The sequence below is a fragment of the Cyclopterus lumpus genome, chromosome 3 (assembly GCF_009769545.1).
Source record: "Cyclopterus lumpus isolate fCycLum1 chromosome 3, fCycLum1.pri, whole genome shotgun sequence".
Classification (NCBI taxonomy): Eukaryota; Metazoa; Chordata; class Actinopteri; order Perciformes; family Cyclopteridae; genus Cyclopterus; species Cyclopterus lumpus.
Genome location: NC_046968.1, coordinates 8442842 through 8460139, shown reverse-complemented (window position 1 = coordinate 8460139; position 17298 = coordinate 8442842). Strand labels below are relative to the sequence as shown.

Sequence of the window (17298 nt, the reverse complement as noted above, 5' to 3'; positions counted from 1 at the left end):
TACTGATGCTGTGATCTGTAGTGACCTGTTGAACTCTCTGGTGCTTTTAATTCCATGTGTGGGATCCATTCAATGATTTCTATTATCATCTGCTGGATGATACGCTGATGCAGGAGCAGAGGATGGACTCGATGATGGCGGTGTAGAAGTGCACCATGCATTCAGAGGAGGAAAAAGCATGGGGATGGGCACTTCCAACAATACAGTTTGCCCTATAGCTGTTTCAGGGGTCACATTTGATGACATCAAAATGAAAAGTTGCAGTAATGCCATTTAATTAAACGTTTTCGATCATGCACGTCATCTTTGTAATTGTTGATGAGAGTCGGGATCAAGCTGCTTGTTTCCTCCCTCTCTGACGTGCCGGAAAAAGACGAGCTCCGAGATTTTTGCTTTTGGTTTTGACTTAGGAGGCATCAAGTTAGCGTGGTTGTTACCGGAACCACAAGGGTGCTACCTTCAAATTAAAAGCCTCACAAAAAATGTCATTAGCGTGCGGAAAAGACACGCGATAAGATATGGTGCAGTTCATTTACGTCACATATCACATTAGCTAAAAGACGAAGGCCAAACAATGTTCATGAGGAACATTATTGTCATTACTGGCATACATAAAACGGGTGCAAATTAAATGTCAGAAAGTAACTTTGTGGTTAAAAACATTGGAAAAAGTGCTAAAGAGTAAAAAAAAACATTTGATGGATTATATATATTGTTCTGACATAAGGACACGCTGTAGCGTTATTGCGAAAAACGTTCAACCGGAAGCCGCCCTTGTTATGGGACAGTCCCCCCCGTTAGCTTGATACCCGTGTCCTGCGTCCATCCAGTCTGAAAACACAGGTAACCGCTCGAGCTATTCCAGCAACGTATTTGGTTTTGCTGCTGTTGCATGGTGCTTATTTCACACACCGTCAGCGCAGCGCATGACCCGTCAGTACCAGGCGGGACGTGTTTGCATTCCCGGTCACACATCCGCTATCTGTCCAAGTAAAGTTCACTTCCAGCGTTAGCCGGCGGGGCTAGATTAGCATTAGCCATGCTAGCGATAGCAAATGTGTTATCTAACGTTAGCTTCACCCCCTACCCGGTTAACGGTGGGTTAATTTAACGAGTTGTGCTCCGCAAACGTTAACCGCCGTTTAGTTCCAGGTAAATTGGCGAGATGCTTGCTGCGCGTGGAGCTAAAGTTAGCTCGCGGACGGGACCAGGAACCGTGTGCGCCGCTCCGTCCCGTGTCAACGGCACGTCACACCTGGCTCCCTTTGAAAGGTCCAACATTCAAGCTCACTTCGATCTAACGAACCGCTTTTACGACAGTACGCCCATCAATACCGCTTATTATATGTATAATGAGGAATATTGCTATTCGGCGGTAGTGTTATGATACAGGCGCGTACCCTTTTCGTATTTAAACTTTTTTTGAGTTGGTGAACGTTAGCAACTTACCGGGGATCAACAGAAGCCCCGGTGAAGTATGCTACGTTACGCCCTTACAGGTATGTCAAGTGAGTGTTGGTGTTTTTCTTCTCGAAGATGGAGGTTTAAGAAAGCGTTGTTTTTTTCCTGACTAAATATAAACCCCAAAGTGTTCTTCGCACCGAGCTAAGCTAGCAGCGTGGCTACCGCACGGTTGAACGTGTTCTCCGTGCGAGTCATGCGGGGAACTGCAGCGAAGTTGGCTCTGCTCTTACGCGATCCGTTCTTGTCCACAAAACATGAAGGCAACTTCAACAGCAACTCATCGCCGATATGTGACGCGTTTGACCGGCTGGGAGTCAACGCGAGGACGACACAATCAACGCTTCGTAGGCCCGAGACGGAGCCGGTCGTGCGGGTGTTCTTTCGGACAGCGCCGTGCGCAGCGCTGACACTTGTTTTTGTCGTTGCCGCTGTTTGTACACACGTGACCTGCAGTCGAAACCGTCCCGCTGAGCCTGCATTAACTAACGCCTACTGTAAAGGCTAAGCACGCGCTCTGAGAAGTTGTATTTGTTGTTGTTTTTGAACACTGTATTGTTGACATCTACTGTTAACTAAAGATGGAAAGGAGGGTTTTCTCACCGTCTGACGAGCTGGTCAGCACAGTCTACAGTCGGTGGACAGAAATGACTCGGACGGGATTTGTAATGGATTCAATACTGATTTTAATTTTGATAATGCAACTTTTTTGAAATGTCAAATACAGTGTGTTGGCACTGGTGCGGAGTCTCTCACTGTTTGACTCACAGAGGGAATGAGACATTAATACATAATATCGCCGAGCCCTACAGGAAAGAATAGACTGCAGCGATAACTTTCCAAAGTTGTCTCTCATAGTCCAGTGTGTTGGTGTGCGATAAGCCTCGTGGGTGTATGACTCCAAACAGAACATCTGGATCGCACGCTATCGCCTCACCCAATACCCAAAGCGCGCACACACACACACCATTGCACACACCCCTCCCTTTCTTTTTGACTACAGATACTATTTGGGTAATGCAGTAAATCTATTTTCTGTGTTCTAACGCGTCTGCTTTCACCATGAACCTCTAGCTTGCGATGGAGACGACAGAAGTATGTGAGATCGACATGGCGACCAGGAGAATAGTGGGCGGTAGCGACTCTCCTCTTGACCTGGACAGCCCATGTCAGGTACACAAACACCACCGACATGTGTTTATTTTTTTGTGTGTTTTCAATGGGCACGCCATTTATGTTGGTGTCAAGTGACATTACTGTTTTGAAAATGTTCACTGAGTTGTTCAATGTTGCAATAAATTAGCTGCAACTGTATCTCTTGAAAGTAGCTGTCCATTTTGGGTGCTAAAACCATAATTTAAAAAAATATCTTCTTTGCAAATCTCATGTTTTCTGTAGACAAACATTTTCCTCCATAAAATCGTATTAAAAAGGGCAGCTGTTTTTTGGTTGAAATCAGGAAGTGTCTGATCAGAAAATCTGTGAACAATAACTAAAGTCTGCCCAGGCATTTCAATTTGTCCTACTCGAGTGAGCGACAGGTTCCCTCCAGCGAGTGCAGCTCCTTTTTAGTGGAGCGGCTCAGTGGAAACTGCTCTACCAATGTTATTTTATTGTCTTATCAGGAAGAGGTGGCGGAGTTTGGTTTGGGGTTGTGCTGTGCCGAGGAGCAGAGGGGGGAAACTCCGGGCAGAGAGGACAGCCCCAGCGACCTGGGGGAGGCAGAGCTCGACCCCGAGGGGGACCTCAAGACGGCAGACGAAAAGGCCTTCGGTAGGAACGCTACACCGTGTCTTACGAGCACCCGGAGACACACACTTTTAATTTCTTCATTAAAAGTCACATTTCATTTTTTTATCAGTCAGATCCGTAACATTAGCTGGAATAAATGTATCACTTTTCACAATTTTAAATGTTCCGTATTCCTTATCTCGATGCTCATAAACTCAGCAACAGGTGTGCATGAAGACATTCGGTATACGGGTCATGCAGGGGCGACCTTTATTCAGTTCAATTGAAATGAAGAAATGTATTGGTGGTGGTTTTCTCAGAAAGAATATTTTTACGCATCTAATTATTTTTGCATACATACATTGAAAACATAATGCTATCTTTGTGTAGACCACGAGAATAATTGATATTCAGTTTGACCATTTCCAAAAACTTTTCCAGTTCCAGATGAAACCTATTATCGTCTTATTCCTAGTACAGTAGTTGTTTGTCATTACAATGAAAAGAGGAACATACAAATAACCTTTGGTGGAATATTGTTCCCTATTAATATTTATTATACAAACAAATATTAATACAATTTGCTTATTACAAGGGTGTTTAGACAAAAATAATTCAAGCTGCGTCACGGTTTTTCACATTTTGTTCAGCTGCAGACTTATGCATGAATAAAAAATGTCTACCGTGAAAGCATCCCCATACGTTGTTTTTCTTTTCGTCTTCATGTTGTGGTTTTCGGTTCCAGGGAAGGAGGTTGTTCTTTTGATGAAGGCTCTAAACTCCCTCGCCACTCCCGAGGAGAAGCTAGCGGCTTTGTGCAAGAAATATGCAGACCTGGTGAGCTGAATATCTGCATATCTGCACTTGAACAGTCAGACTTCGCGTCGGTCTTTTCTCTAGAATGTCACATTTGTATTGGTTCCTTGTTAGTTTTTTTTTTTTTTTTACTGTAAATTAGATGGGAGACTAATTGACTGTTTTCCAAATGAATATGGGCGATGTTATTTATCTACAAAAGGGTTTTAAAAACAGTTATGCGATAACCATAATGCAACCCCTTTTGTGCTGACTTTGTGTGCAGTTGGAGGAGAGCCGCTGCATGCAGAAGCGTCTGAAAGCCCTGCAGAAGAAACAGTCTCAGATCGTGAAGGAGAAGATCCACCTGCAGGGCGAGCACAGCAAGGCCATCCTGGCCCGCAGCAAGCTGGAGAGCCTCTGCAGGGAGCTGCAGAGACACAACAAGACTCTGAAGGTACACCGGGAAAAGTCTTTCTTAGAACGTTAATACACGACCGATGCGGTTTAGAGATTAGGAAGGTGAAGACGTAGCAGAGCAGGCAAACGGTTCTGAAAGGGGAAGTCAGTCCATTAGGGCCTTAATCCGGCATTCTCTAATGGCATAAGAGGGTCGAATAGAAGTCTATGAGAAAGTGACTCTACTTCTCTCGATTTATTCCCTCAGGAAGCATTGTAAACATGAGTTTATGGTCTCAATCTATAGTTTTAAGTCTTCTTCCATACAGCATGAGGTTCATTTAGTAAATGATGGTCCATTTAGAGTTAAATAGACCATAAAGCAGAGTATGCTATAGGGCGCGGCTACATAACATTACATGTCATTTAGCTGACGCTTTTATCCAAAGCGACTTACAATCATGTTACATTCAGACACTGTAGACACAGCTACAGGGAAAAATTCAGGGTTAAGTGTCTTGCTCGTGGACACATCGACTAGGGCGGGGATTGAACCACCAACCCCCTGATTGAAAGACAGACCTGCTAACCACTGATCCACAGTCGGCTACGTTGGGATTGACAGGTTGCTGGCAGTCGTAGACAGTGTCACTCCTCCAAATAGGGTCTCTTCCGTTCAGCTGTGGAGTTTAGTGCTATCGTGAAAGACGAACCAGTGGAGTGATGTGGTCTTTGTGTCTCTTACACCCCTTTTAATTATGTTCACGATCCAAGCTGTGATACTGAAGGACCTTTTGTGAGTGTTAAACATGTCCAAGGCACAGCGCTTCTCTGCTTATGTGATGTCATTTGTTGCCGTTAAACTACTTGTTGACAGCCCCTCTCTCTCTCATCCCCCGCTCCCCGCCACCTCAGGAGGAAAACGGCCAAAGGTCCAGGGAGTACGAGGAGCAGCGGAAGGAGGCCATGCTGCACTTCCAGATGACTCTGAGCGACATTGAGGTGCAGATGGAGCAGCACAGCTCGCACAACACCAAGCTGAGGCAGGAGAACATGGAGCTGGCCGAGAAGCTCAAGAAGCTCATCGAGCAGTACGAGCTGCGAGAGGAGGTACCGCCTTTTTGTCTTCATGTGCAACTTGAATCATGATGGAACGTAAAAGATGCTTTTGGCCATTTTCTGTAAACCAGAGGACAAAGAATGCAACACTGGGGAAATATTTAAATAATAAGAGTAGCAAGACCACTAATATTCTTTTAAGTTTTCTATATGATATTTTGAACATTAGTAAAGCAGAAAACAACAGTTTGTAATATAAAGAGTTTCAGGTCGCTCTGCAGCTCGAAGAAACAGCTCCTCTGCCAGCACGTCGTTAATGTTGCTAAACGCAGCAACATTAACGACGTGCCCCCCCCCCCCCTTCTCTTGCAGCATATAGACAAGGTGTTCAAGCACAAGGAGCTCCAACAGCAGCTGATGGACGCCAAGCTGCAGAGGATCACCGAGATGATGAGAGAGGTGGAGGAGAAGCAGCAGAGAGAGAGAGACTTTGTGAGTACACGCAGGGTTCGAAGGAGGGCAGACATTTCCAAAATGAAATGAAAAGGTGTTGAAAGGTGTTGGGGGTCATGCACTAACTGCACTGTGATGCTGCAGCTGCTGAATGACGCCACGGAGTCCAGGCGCAAGTGTGAGCTGATGAAGGAGCAAGAGACGCAGCTCAAACAACAGGTACGTACTCGCTGGAGCGCCTCTGTGGGAACGGAGGCCCGCTTTTGGTTTTCCTGCCGGGATATACTGTGGAAGCCTTATGTCCGCCCTCTTCTCGTCCTCCCCCCTCAGCTCTCCCTGTACATGGACAAGTTCGAGGAGTTTCAGAGCACCCTGGCTAAAAGCAATGAAGTCTTCACCACTTTCAGACAGGAGATGGAGAAGGTGACTGACGGGCTTCCTGTTGGCGGCTTTTGTTTTGTGTCTCACTGTTATTTTGTCTCCCCCTTTTTTTATTCCTGCAACTAACTGTCTGGCTTTGCCTCCTAGATGACCAAGAAGATCAAGAAGCTGGAGAAGGAAACAACGCAATGGAGGACCAAATGGGAAAGTAACAACCAGGCGCTGCTGCAGATGGCCGAGGAGGTGACTCTTCTCTTTGCTTTCGTAGCACAGCAGTAAGACCAACGGAGCTGCTTGCACTCGTTCAGGTGCACTCGGATAGAAAGCACAAAGGAACGCTGGACGCCTGTTAATTCACCCTAAACAGCTGACGTTAGCCGTAAGCTCTTTCCTCCAGCCGTCACATTTTGTGGAGGTAGAGGAATAAAAGATACCGAGGTACTCGTCTGTCTTTCGCTCAGGATAAAACATTTACCACCGAGCCATCTGAACTTTGCTTTTCGGTCTGAACACTGTTGCTCTTGTTCGTTCTGCTGCTGTTGATTTTAAAAAGCAGGACTTTAGACTCGTGGTGATTTATGACGACTGTTTGATTTTTATTTATTTAAGTAGTGTGTTGTCTGTCAACTTTGCCTTTTTGGTCTCAAAAAGGAAATTTAATTCTGATCTGGTTCCATGTAACGATACCTTGACTGAAGATCCCCTTGCTAGAGTGCGTTCAGTCCCCTGTGGCCTCGTGATTGAAAGCCCTGACAAAATAATCTTACTCTTAAATGAAAATGAACCTTTGACACTCACGGTCTGTTGTGTTGTGTTGTAGAAAACTCTGCGCGATGGACACTTCAAGGCCATGCAGGGGAAGCTGGAGCTGCTGGAGCGGCTGTGCAGAGCCCTGCAGAAGGAGAGGAACGACCTCAACAACCAGCTCAGCCTCCTCCAGGAGCCGGGGGACAAGGGGACCGCGGCGCCTCCTGAAGCCCAGTCTCAGGAGGAGCCGGGGGACAAGGGGACCGCTGCGCCTCCTGAAGCCCAGTCTCAGGAGGAGCCGGGGGACAAGGGGACCGCTGCGCCTCCTGAAGCCCAGTCTCAGGAGGAGCCGGGGGACAAGGGGACCGCTGCGCCTCCTGAAGCCCAGTCTCAGGAGGAGCCGGGGGACAAGGGGACCGCTGCGCCTCCTGAAGCCCAGTCTCAGGGGGACAAGGGGACCGCGGCGCCTCCTGAAGCCCAGTCTCAGGAGGAGCCGGGGGACAAGGGGACTGCTGCGCCTCCTGAAGCCCAGTCCCAGGAGGAGCCGGGGGACAAGGGGACCGCTGCGCCTCCTGAAGCCCAGTCTCAGGAGGAGCCGGGGGACAAGGGGACCGCGGCGCCTCCTGAAGCCCAGTCTCAGGGGGACAAGGGGACCGCGGCGCCTCCTGAAGCCCAGTCTCAGGAGCCCTCTGCTGGGCAGGAAGACGGAGACGACGAGGAGGAAAAGAAGGCCGTGGAGGGCTCGGCACAGGACGACGAGCCAGAGCTTTTCCACCAAGCTCCCAGACCACCTGAAAAGGACCCCAAACCGGCTGCTACTGATAAAACCACTACTGCTGCTACGCCGACAACGAGCCAGCCTGCGGAAACCTCACAGCAGGACTGAAGGAGCCTATGCAGTGTGTGTGTGTGTGTGCGTGTGTGTGTGTGTGTGTGTGTGTGTGTGAGTGTGTGTGTGAGAGACTGATGCGATCGGAGTGCTCCTCACACCTCCAGCCTAGTTCCTGTAACTTGCGAGAAAAAACAGCATCTTCATTGGGGAAGACTAGAGATTTGTTTTGTTTTTGTTTAAAATTCTAGACTTGCCTCTCCGGGTTTCCGCACTGAAAATGAGCCCGTATAAAAAATGTTGTGCAATAGTCAGAGGAATAAAATGATTGTATCAAGGATTCTGTTCTAAAAACGTTGCCCACGTTTACTTTGGATGTAGTGATTGGGTTCTTGGTACGCCCCGTTTTCTACCATAACCAAGTTTTTCATAGATTTCCATTGACGCTGGGCAAAAGTCAAATTGGTCGTCTTTTTTTTTTTTCTCCCTTCCTGTCTTGTCTCATTGGAAATTCCAGTTTGATTTAAACTAAGTGGGTTTATCGCACACATATTGTCATAGTTCAGTTCATGTAGCCTTTCTGTTGGAGTGTGATGGGACGTAGTGTTGAACAAGAGCGACGTCCAACTTGGGCTTATTTGTCATCCTTATTGGCCCACAGGGGTATTAAATGTTTCCATCACAACATGGATATGTTTATTAAACACAGACCAATTCAACCAGAAGTGAATCTGAAATTTAAAACTTGGGTTTGATAGTTCCACCTCACCAGTTTTCTGACCCGCCTATAAAATGTTGTAATGAGTAAATTAATGATACAGGTCAAGACACTTATTTTGTTGCTGGCTTGGTGCCCACTTGAGGGACAAGTAATGTAGAGATGTTTATATTTTTTATTTTCATTTGATTTCCAGTCGGCTCAACAGAAGTGCTGAGTCAGGAGTTCTGAAACGCCTTCATCCTCTGGGAACCTATTCTCTTAATTATGTTGGAAAAACATCAGAATAATGGGCCCTCAACATCTAGGACACTTAAGATTAAACGGGACTTTACTTTTTCTGATGCATTTTGAATAAAAGGATAAATTTCCAAGAGTATCTATTTATCTTTTGCTTCGTCTGCATCTGGGACCTCAGTCCCACCCCGATCGGCACTTTTTGGCAACTTTAAATAGTTGCAAAACACTTGATGTGAACATGTACAGGGTCAGGTGGTGTGTGTGTGTGTGTAATTTTTACTTTCGGGAAGAGTACGGATCTCGTAGTCCGAGGGAAGACTTTTCCGCATACATTTCCTTTGGCGTTGCCCCAGATTGACTCTCAGGTAATGTCAGAATCTACCTCTGCAGGTGAGACCAACTGTGAAAGAGCCGCGAGTCACCAACAGCTTTCGGAGAGCTCTGTTTTTATTCAAAACATTAAATGGGAAAACGAACCGCGAGCCCGCACCCCTCTGATTGTAAAACGTTCTTAAAGTCCTATCTTGCTTTTCCAATAAACATTTTGTAGAATTTGCCTCGGCTGGATTTGTCATTCCTCAGTAAAGTTAACAGGTGTTATTTGCATATGCAGCATTTGTTTTCAAAAAAGAAAAACAAACTTATCTTTTGAAAAGTTATAAAAGTTTTATTGCAATTTGTGGTGCAGGAAACAACAATTCACATTATATAACAGAGAAGGAACATTTTTTTTTTTTTTTTTCTTCCCTCAAGTGCACCAATTTAGCCCCACACCTTTCACTCAACCAAATACTGAAGCGTTTATGTACCTTATGAACAGGAGGCAAACACAGCAGGGGATTATTTTCTTCAAAAAGGGCCGCCATGAATGTGTCGAGTACGATTATTATGGGGGATAAAGTATAAAAGACTGGAGATGGGCATTTCGGGTTTCCTATTGGTTTCTGAAGCCTACTCAAAGTCAAAATGTGAAATGACACGTTCTCCTTGCATGAGCCCTTTGACTTTGTCATACCAATAGCTCGCCGTGACTTTGTGCACATGAAGGTTTTCTTTAGCGTCTTCAAAGCGCCCCGCCCCCCCCCCCCCCACACACACACACACACACACACACACAGACAGAGATACTACCGCCTGAGCAGAAGTATCATGTTCCACTCTTAACCTTCTCCCACGTGCCGCTGGGTACCCGGGCCGTGGTGACGTGTAAGCGAGATGAGCTGAAAGCCAGCCGTCTTGTCCACGCCGTCTCCGACTCTTAATGTTCGTTCATGTGGAGAGCAGACTTTTACTTTTGCACTTGATAAGCCGGGGAGGGATAATGACAGGCTGGGTGTCTGGGAAGGGAGGGAAAGACAGGGAGGGGGAGGGGGGTGTGATAGGCGGAGGTCTCGTGCAGAGCCAGGTTATGAACCCTGAGCCTCCAGTTCTGATGCAGGGGTGTTGTCTGGCTCCTCGTCGTTGTAGATATTCTCCGCCTGGGAGAAGGGCCAGGAAGAGGACAAAACACTTAACGGGGGCCGAGATGTAGAACGACAGCAGAAGGTTCTCCGACAACGCTGGCTCGCAGAAACCTTTCTACTTCAGCAAAATAGCCTGAAGTTTGAAACAGTCCCCTCAGTGGCAGCTTGAACCAAACCTTTAATACACAGTACATCTGGTGCATCACAGCTCTTAAGAGTAATCAACATCTGTCAATAAAAGCACTGAGCAGCAAGTCAACTAAAATCCCCCCACCATGGAATTACGATGCAGGGGGTTAACTTTGACTGAGGTCCGAGTGGCGCTATCAGAGTGTGTGTGGGTGATGGACGGCAGCTAGACTCACCATCTGCCAGACTTGCATGATGTTGTCCTCAGACACCGAGCAGATGACCCAGGGCTCGTTGGGGTTCCAGGAGAAGTCGGAGATCTTGGCTGTGTGGCCGCCGTGGATGAACTGATGGGCGTAAATTAGACGATAAGCATTTTAAGAACAGCCAGAAGTAAAGAGGCGAGCATGAGAAAAGGTCGCCGTTATGTTACGTCACTGACCAATGGCTGCTGACACTCATGGGGCTCTAAAGGCGACTCTGAATACGACCGCAGGGCATCACTTACCAGCAGCTCTGGTGGGCCGTCCTCAGCATCTTCTGCGGACTGCTCCTCCCCAATTTTACTAGAAGAAAATAAATAAAATCAGGCAAAAAGTATATTATGGTGTAGTTTACTCTTCAATGTGCTGCAAGTCAAGTGTGATCACAAATATTCATCATTGTGTGCAGTGTCGGCCAACTGACAATGAATCAGCTGGACATAAAACACGACTCCATATGAAGCGTGTTGCTCTGTAACGGCTGGATTTGTAAAAAGAAAAAACTGTTTGTAACATGTTCACCGTATCAACATGGTGAGTTATCAATGTTGTGTTCAATGGACAAAAAAGAAAAAGAGAGCACAGACGTTAACAAAATGCTTGTGTTATGTAAATATATGACTCATATCATTATCAGATTATTTTAACTCAAATACCAATATTGGTCTCACAATCAAGTATTGGTCAGCCTGAACCGTTGAGGCCACTGAGTAAATATTTTTAAATGGACCATCACACATGCACCTACAGTTCAGGAGCTGACACTGGACGGTGTCACGGTTCCACTTATAGATATGGATCGTGAGCTATTGAGGGAGTTTGTACCTGAGATCCCAGACGTTGAGACGCCGGTCGGTGCCGCTGGAGGCCAGGATCGTCTCGTTGTGAGGAGACCATTGTACCTAATGGACCGGGACAGGTGGTCACTGGCAGGTCGATGGCCCGCTCATAGAGCAGCATGGGAGACTTGTCTTTTCTTTCTGGGTTAAAGGCCTGCTAGCTGAACTCGTAATTTAATCAGTATATCCACGCACAACTAGCATGTCTGTTCGCCTGCCACATGTTTCTGTTTAGCAGCAAAAAAAATAAGTAAACACTTAACTGTGCGTGTTAAATACAGCACATACTATTATTTATCTGCGTTATTCATCTAATAGACTTTAACTCGTAGTTAACACGCTTGTCTTCACTTGCTGGAACTATTGAACCAGTCATGCAGTCACATTTGGGATTAACATGAGCTTTGTATTTACATCATCTCCATAATGTTGATCGTTTTCCAATGTAGTTAGTCCCAAGATGCTCATTTGAGTGGTTCCCAATAAAATGGATGGTTTTCTTTGACAAATTGTAGTGTTTATCTTTAAAGTTATAATTACGGTTATATTTAAAGCTTTAAATCTGGAGAGAAGTCTGAGTCATCCACCACTAAACGAGAGTTTTTGAGATATGCCTTGAACTAACCAACAAATAATATAAATGACTTATTGTTCTGACCTGGAAGATTTCATCTTTGTGGGACTCAAAGGAGTGGAGCTTCAGTTTGAGGTTCCTCAGATCCCACAGCGCAACAGTCTGAGCAAAACAAAACAAGCGTTGCGATAAACATTAACATTAAATACAACATTTTTCCGATGTGTTCAATTATCGTGCAGAGTGTATTTCTTCATCTCTACCTTATCAGCAGAACCAGTGGCAAGAATGAACTCGCTGTAGGGGTTGAAGCTCAGACAGTTGACCTCGGCAGTGTGAGCATCTACCGCGTGGCTGGCTTTGGAGGTGGTGTTGGACCGGGTGTCCCATCTGGTGGAGGATTGAGGAGAGTCAGAGGCAGCGGGTGACATCGCTTTATTAGTTTAAAACTAAAACAATAACATGGAGCTTTTTTTTTTTATGACAATTTTTTTAGACGGCCACTCACATCATGAGTTTCTGGTCGTCAGCGACTGAGCCGAACAGGGATTCGTGGAGCAAATGCCAGGAGACGTCCTCCACCACTGCCGTGTGGCCGGTGAAGATGGTCTTGGCGTCCACAATCTTGCCTTCCTTTGGGCCGGCCCCGATGTCCCATAGACAGATGGTCTGCAAAGCAACGAGAGGGGGAGCACTGTACTTGATTTCTGTCCCCTTGCTACGGTGAAGTTACAAAAAGGTGGTAAAGCGCTGCATCACTGGGCACACCAACTACTTTACTGCAGTACTTTTATTTTAGTACTGCTACTTACACCTTGTTTTCCCTATAGCTGGAACTACAATTTATTTTGACAAAATGTAAGTTTACAGAATACCATTGGATGTGATAGATTACACTACCTAAAGGTATATAAAGTGGTTCAAATGCATGAAAAGTACGTGCATTATAGTCAGTAATAAATGTGTTCTAAGAAATGTGAGAAAAATCTTAGTACATTTAATCTTGGCCTCATCAGTGGAACATGTTTGGTTTTACATACAGAAATCTCTTTGTCACTGTAGCAACTGGTGGCCCCGAACGAGAGCTACGTAACACGTAATCCATGTAACCCAGCAATTTTGGAATAAGAATATCTTTTTTTCCACCAGGCTTAAACATTTTGATCTCTAGGAACATAACTTTGCCCAAAACGTGCACCGTCTAAAGAGAATCATTAATCACATCCACTCGCGTCTTTCAATTGACTGTGTGTGTCTGAAGAGCCCTTTGGACCCGTCTTTATGCCACAGACTCTTATTTGCGCTGGAAAACCAGGAAATGAAGGCCCCGTTGGCTTTTACTTTTCGTCACTTACGTGGTCGTCGGAGGCGCTGAGCAGGTTGCCGCTGAGGTTGGGATTCCAGGAGAGGCCATACCCTTCTTTCTGGTGACCTTTCAGCCTGAGGTCAGGACTACACTCCCCACTGGGATCTGAAACGCATACAGCAACACTGCGTTCACCATCATGTTGTGCGAGTCGCTGGAGTTGTGCGCACTCGGGTGCACGTAATGATCGAACCTGGCTTTGAGGGGTGCTTGGTGTAGTCGAAGACCAGCACATCAGAGGTGGGAGTCTTGGTGGCAATGATGCAGTGGTTCTGGGGCATGTAGCGGGCTCGGTTGACCTCTCCCTCGTGATTGATCTTGATCTCAATCTCAATCTTCCCGCTTACTGAACCAAATCCGCCAAACTCTATACAATCAGAATGAAGCACATTCAAAGTAGGAAATAGACACATGATAACCGCAGGTTGAATCTTGGTTGGTCAGTCTACTTCTCTAGGAATGCAGAATATCTGTAACAAATAAATGTGCTTGCATCCCGACAATGTGACGCCTTGTCTTGGCGTCAATCTGGTTTGGAATCTGGATTTTTTTTTGTCTCTCTGCCTTTCCTCTGTTGTTCTCTTGTTAGAGGCCCGTCTATATTTTACTCAATGACGACAATGCTCGTTCCAGCCATAAGTGCGACAAAATCCACTGGTTAGCGAGACTGAGAGCAATTCATCTGACACAAGTTTGGTTTGATTGTAGCCAAAATGAAGACGCACGTGTAGTTATGGCGACAAAAGGGGCTGCAAAAACCTGCACTCTTCCTAAACCAGGGGCAAATGAAAAGAAAATTAAAACAAAAAGAATAAATATATTCTTTAGTTTTGAGACTTACGTTTTGAGAATAAACTTGTTAATCTAAAAATAAACATTTGTTGTCTTATTCACTTTTTTGGCATTTGTTAGATTAAAATAAAATCAGTTAACATATATCTGTATCTGCCACAGCAAACAGATAATTATTGCAAAATGTTGTTTTGGCTAATCAAAGAAAGCCATTACGTGTGAATGTACTAAAACTGGCGAATAGTCCGACGTTTGATTTCTGAGTGACGGTTGCAGCAGCAGCTGTACTCGAGAACTCACAGACCAATATGTAGTGAACTAGTATGTCACCCCTTCATTTCGCAGTATGCTCGTTTTTGTGTCGTAGGTTTTTTAGACTTGGACTGTACCTCAACTGTTTTTCCCGTGGCCACACTAACATACTAATACTACCTCTGGCAACAGAGCCAAGGAGCATTAAGCCTTCAGCACACTGACACACAGCTGGGCAACATACCTGCTGGAAGACAGAATAAAACAGTTTCAGCATCAAGACAGAATTGAACATGACTCAGGTCTTGACTCATTAATAATTTCCATCACCATATGAAATGTCTGAGCTTAAGTTTAAACCAGGTTCTGACAAAGCCAGTGTCCATCATAACACACACGACAAGCAACTGAGCAAACATTTCATGAAGCCCTCCAAAGGCACACTGCTTTCTTCAGTAAGAACGAATGAATGTTAAAATAATAATAATAATACAACTTAATTACATTGTCAACTTGTTTGTTTAAATATACACCTACTCAATGACTTACAAAGTAAGAAAACACTATTAAAGTGGTAACATGCAGCTACTATTCGGATGCGTGTGAGATGTATTCTGCTGCAATACTCCAGCAGGGTAACTCCCGGGTTTATTTACCTCCTTTCTCGCTGTCGTAGTGCGAAGCATCGAACTGGGCGTCGTCATTCGGTACCTGGACGCTGGCGATCACAAGGTGGTTCTGCTCATCTGATGTATGGGTCCCCAAAACCAGCCTGTGAACGGCGTAGTCCTTCCCCTCTGGCCTGCAGAGTTCCACAAAATGGAAAAGCTTTTAATCCACATTATGAAGCCAAGATCGCTTTGCCTTTGGGTTTTAACGTCAGAGTGGAGCTTTTGGTATGTTGCGCGTACTGCAGAGTAAAAATATTTCATAGGTTATCACAGAGAACGTGTGGGAGATTGACCAGCGATTGACCACTTCTGGCCAGATGTTGACTTTGATGCAACGTTTTGTCCTTTGCAAACCCAAGAGAGGAGGACCAAGACAAATAGAGCAGGAAAATCAACAGCACAAAAAAAAAAGAAAGACAGGCAGAGGAGAGCTAACAAGTAGCTTCATGAGCAGTAAGATGGAGACCATGTTAATACCTGTTGACATCTGGGAGCCACTGGACAGTGAGGCTCGGCCACTCTAGCGCATGAGTCATCACCAGGTCATACAGGAAAGGTGTGTTTTTCTTCCAGATCTTGTACTCCTCATTGATGACTCGTTCCTCCACCGCATCGTCGTACACTTGAGCAGAACACGGGATAAGTCACAGGTGTGTATGCTGATCAGGCGCACACATTTAACTAACCTACAGTAGTGTTTTATGTCTAACCAGTCTGGTTCTGCTGGAGCTAGTGGGGGTTCAATACGTCATAACAAACTATTTAGTCGTACAGCTGTATTTTGTGTTATTAACCATCTTTCCGAGGTACATAAGTGGTATGTTGCTTGCTAAAACCCACTAACGTGTCGGCGTATTTCATTAAAGGGGGCTGTGGCGGCGTCACAACACGGAAACACTTCCGTAAGTTGACATATGTGCTTGTTTCGTGCATTGAATGTAATTAAACTGGATTTAGAAAGTAAAGGTTTGACATGACGCGTTTAAAAAAATAAAAAATAAAAAAAATAAGAACATCACACAGACCGGCTCAAACCAATAAGCCCCCCCCCCCCTCCCGATAGGACTTTAGCGTTACTAAGCTAGCATGTTATGCTAGCACCCATCTCTAGAGTTAAACGGCCGTGGCGCGCGCACAAAGCGGTACACGCGGGCCACCGCTATACGACAGGTACTTGTGATAAACCTACCCTCTTTATCCGCCATGTTCCAAACTCTGCGCTTCGTCACAATGCTCGTAAGCAAAGCAACTGGGTGGACGCTGTTTTTTAATGAATACCGCGGTTCCCCTCGCGAGCGCTGCTTTGGTTGTACCACTACAAAAGTAGGCTCCTTCCTTTTCAGCGCCGAATTACTCGATAACTAATGCGCATGCGCCAGTCCTCGCACACCCGAGGTTCAGCATTGCGCGCGGAATGCGCATCAGGAACTAGTGACTGCGCAAACGTGGCCCTGCTCAGATCCCATCACCTGTAATATATATATATATATATATATATATATATATATATATATATATATATATATATATATATATATATATATATATATATATATATTATACACACGTTTAAGTTTTGCTGCCTCATCAAAAATAATTTTGCCCATGCACATAAACCTTTGAGTCACGGCTTTAGATAAATAAAATACCCAGAAATAATATGGGCAGAAAAAGCTAATGGGAAAATTTAAAGTAGCAAATTAAACAAATATTAAGTTGTATCATAATTTATAAATGGCGCTGCATGGCTAACATATAGTGTGTAGTATCACTGATGTGCAGTAGGCTCTATAATGGATACGCAATGCACATTATAGGACGATATTGTGCTATCCTATACATTCTTCACCGATGTAACCGTTTGTATTTTGCGGTGTGTAATGAGTATTTCAGCCTCACTCTGCATTCCAATGAGTTTATTTTGTAAAAGTATTGTCCATAAACAGCAAAAAACAGTTTACAGTCAATTACAAACCTTGAAAATGCAAAAAAAACATGTTTCAAATACAAGCATAACAAAGATCTAAATGATATTAATAAATTACCCCAACAAATTAAAGCATGAGTCTGCTATCATCAATATAAAAAAGGTATTTATCTATCATGAGAACAATAGCGGAAGCAAAGTAAACGCAA

At 45.0% G+C, this 17298-nt stretch overlaps 2 protein-coding genes across 6 annotated transcripts; one reads left to right on the top strand and one right to left on the bottom strand.

Annotated features, from left to right (window-relative positions):
- Positions 1–744: 744 nt before the first annotated feature.
- txlng (taxilin gamma) lies at positions 745–9369 on the top strand. Of its 5 annotated transcripts, XM_034525637.1 has the most exons (12): positions 872–895; positions 2536–2634; positions 3087–3234; positions 3938–4029; positions 4274–4444; positions 5302–5496; positions 5818–5937; positions 6043–6117; positions 6229–6321; positions 6427–6522; positions 7100–7267; positions 7319–9369. In XM_034525637.1, the coding sequence occupies exons 1-12, from the start codon at positions 893–895 to the stop codon at positions 7910–7912; spliced, it is 1854 nt and encodes a 617-aa protein (XP_034381528.1). In that variant the 5' UTR covers positions 872–892; the 3' UTR covers positions 7913–9369. The 5 variants fall into 5 exon arrangements, with proteins under 5 accessions (XP_034381502.1, XP_034381528.1, XP_034381492.1 ...); XM_034525611.1 differs by lacking the exon at positions 872–895 and adding an exon at positions 745–843 and having other exon boundaries at positions 7100–9369; XM_034525601.1 differs by having other exon boundaries at positions 873–895; positions 7100–9369.
- Positions 9370–9656: 287 nt separating this feature from the next.
- Positions 9657–16519, bottom strand: rbb4l (retinoblastoma binding protein 4, like). The gene is made up of 13 exons (XM_034525717.1): positions 16352–16519; positions 15640–15784; positions 15148–15293; positions 14736–14738; positions 13641–13814; positions 13437–13552; positions 12590–12750; positions 12345–12471; positions 12166–12243; positions 11494–11570; positions 10914–10971; positions 10642–10752; positions 9657–10291 (listed from the first exon to the last, which is right to left on the bottom strand). Exons 1-13 carry the CDS (start codon positions 16365–16367, stop codon positions 10220–10222), a joined length of 1284 nt encoding a protein of 427 aa, XP_034381608.1. The 5' UTR covers positions 16368–16519; the 3' UTR covers positions 9657–10219.
- Positions 16520–17298: the final 779 nt, after the last annotated feature.

Coding starts and splice junctions, on each gene's coding strand:
- txlng (XM_034525601.1), top strand. Junction 4,030..4,273: donor GCAAGAAATATGCAGACCTG/GTGAGCTGAATA, acceptor CTTTGTGTGCAG/TTGGAGGAGAGCCGCTGCAT. Junction 6,118..6,228: donor AGACGCAGCTCAAACAACAG/GTACGTACTCGC, acceptor CTCCCCCCTCAG/CTCTCCCTGTACATGGACAA.
- rbb4l (XM_034525717.1), bottom strand. Junction 13,553..13,640: donor CAAGCACCCCTCAAAGCCAG/GTTCGATCATTA, acceptor TATGCGTTTCAG/ATCCCAGTGGGGAGTGTAGT. Junction 11,571..12,165: donor ACAAAGATGAAATCTTCCAG/GTCAGAACAATA, acceptor CCGGTCCATTAG/GTACAATGGTCTCCTCACAA.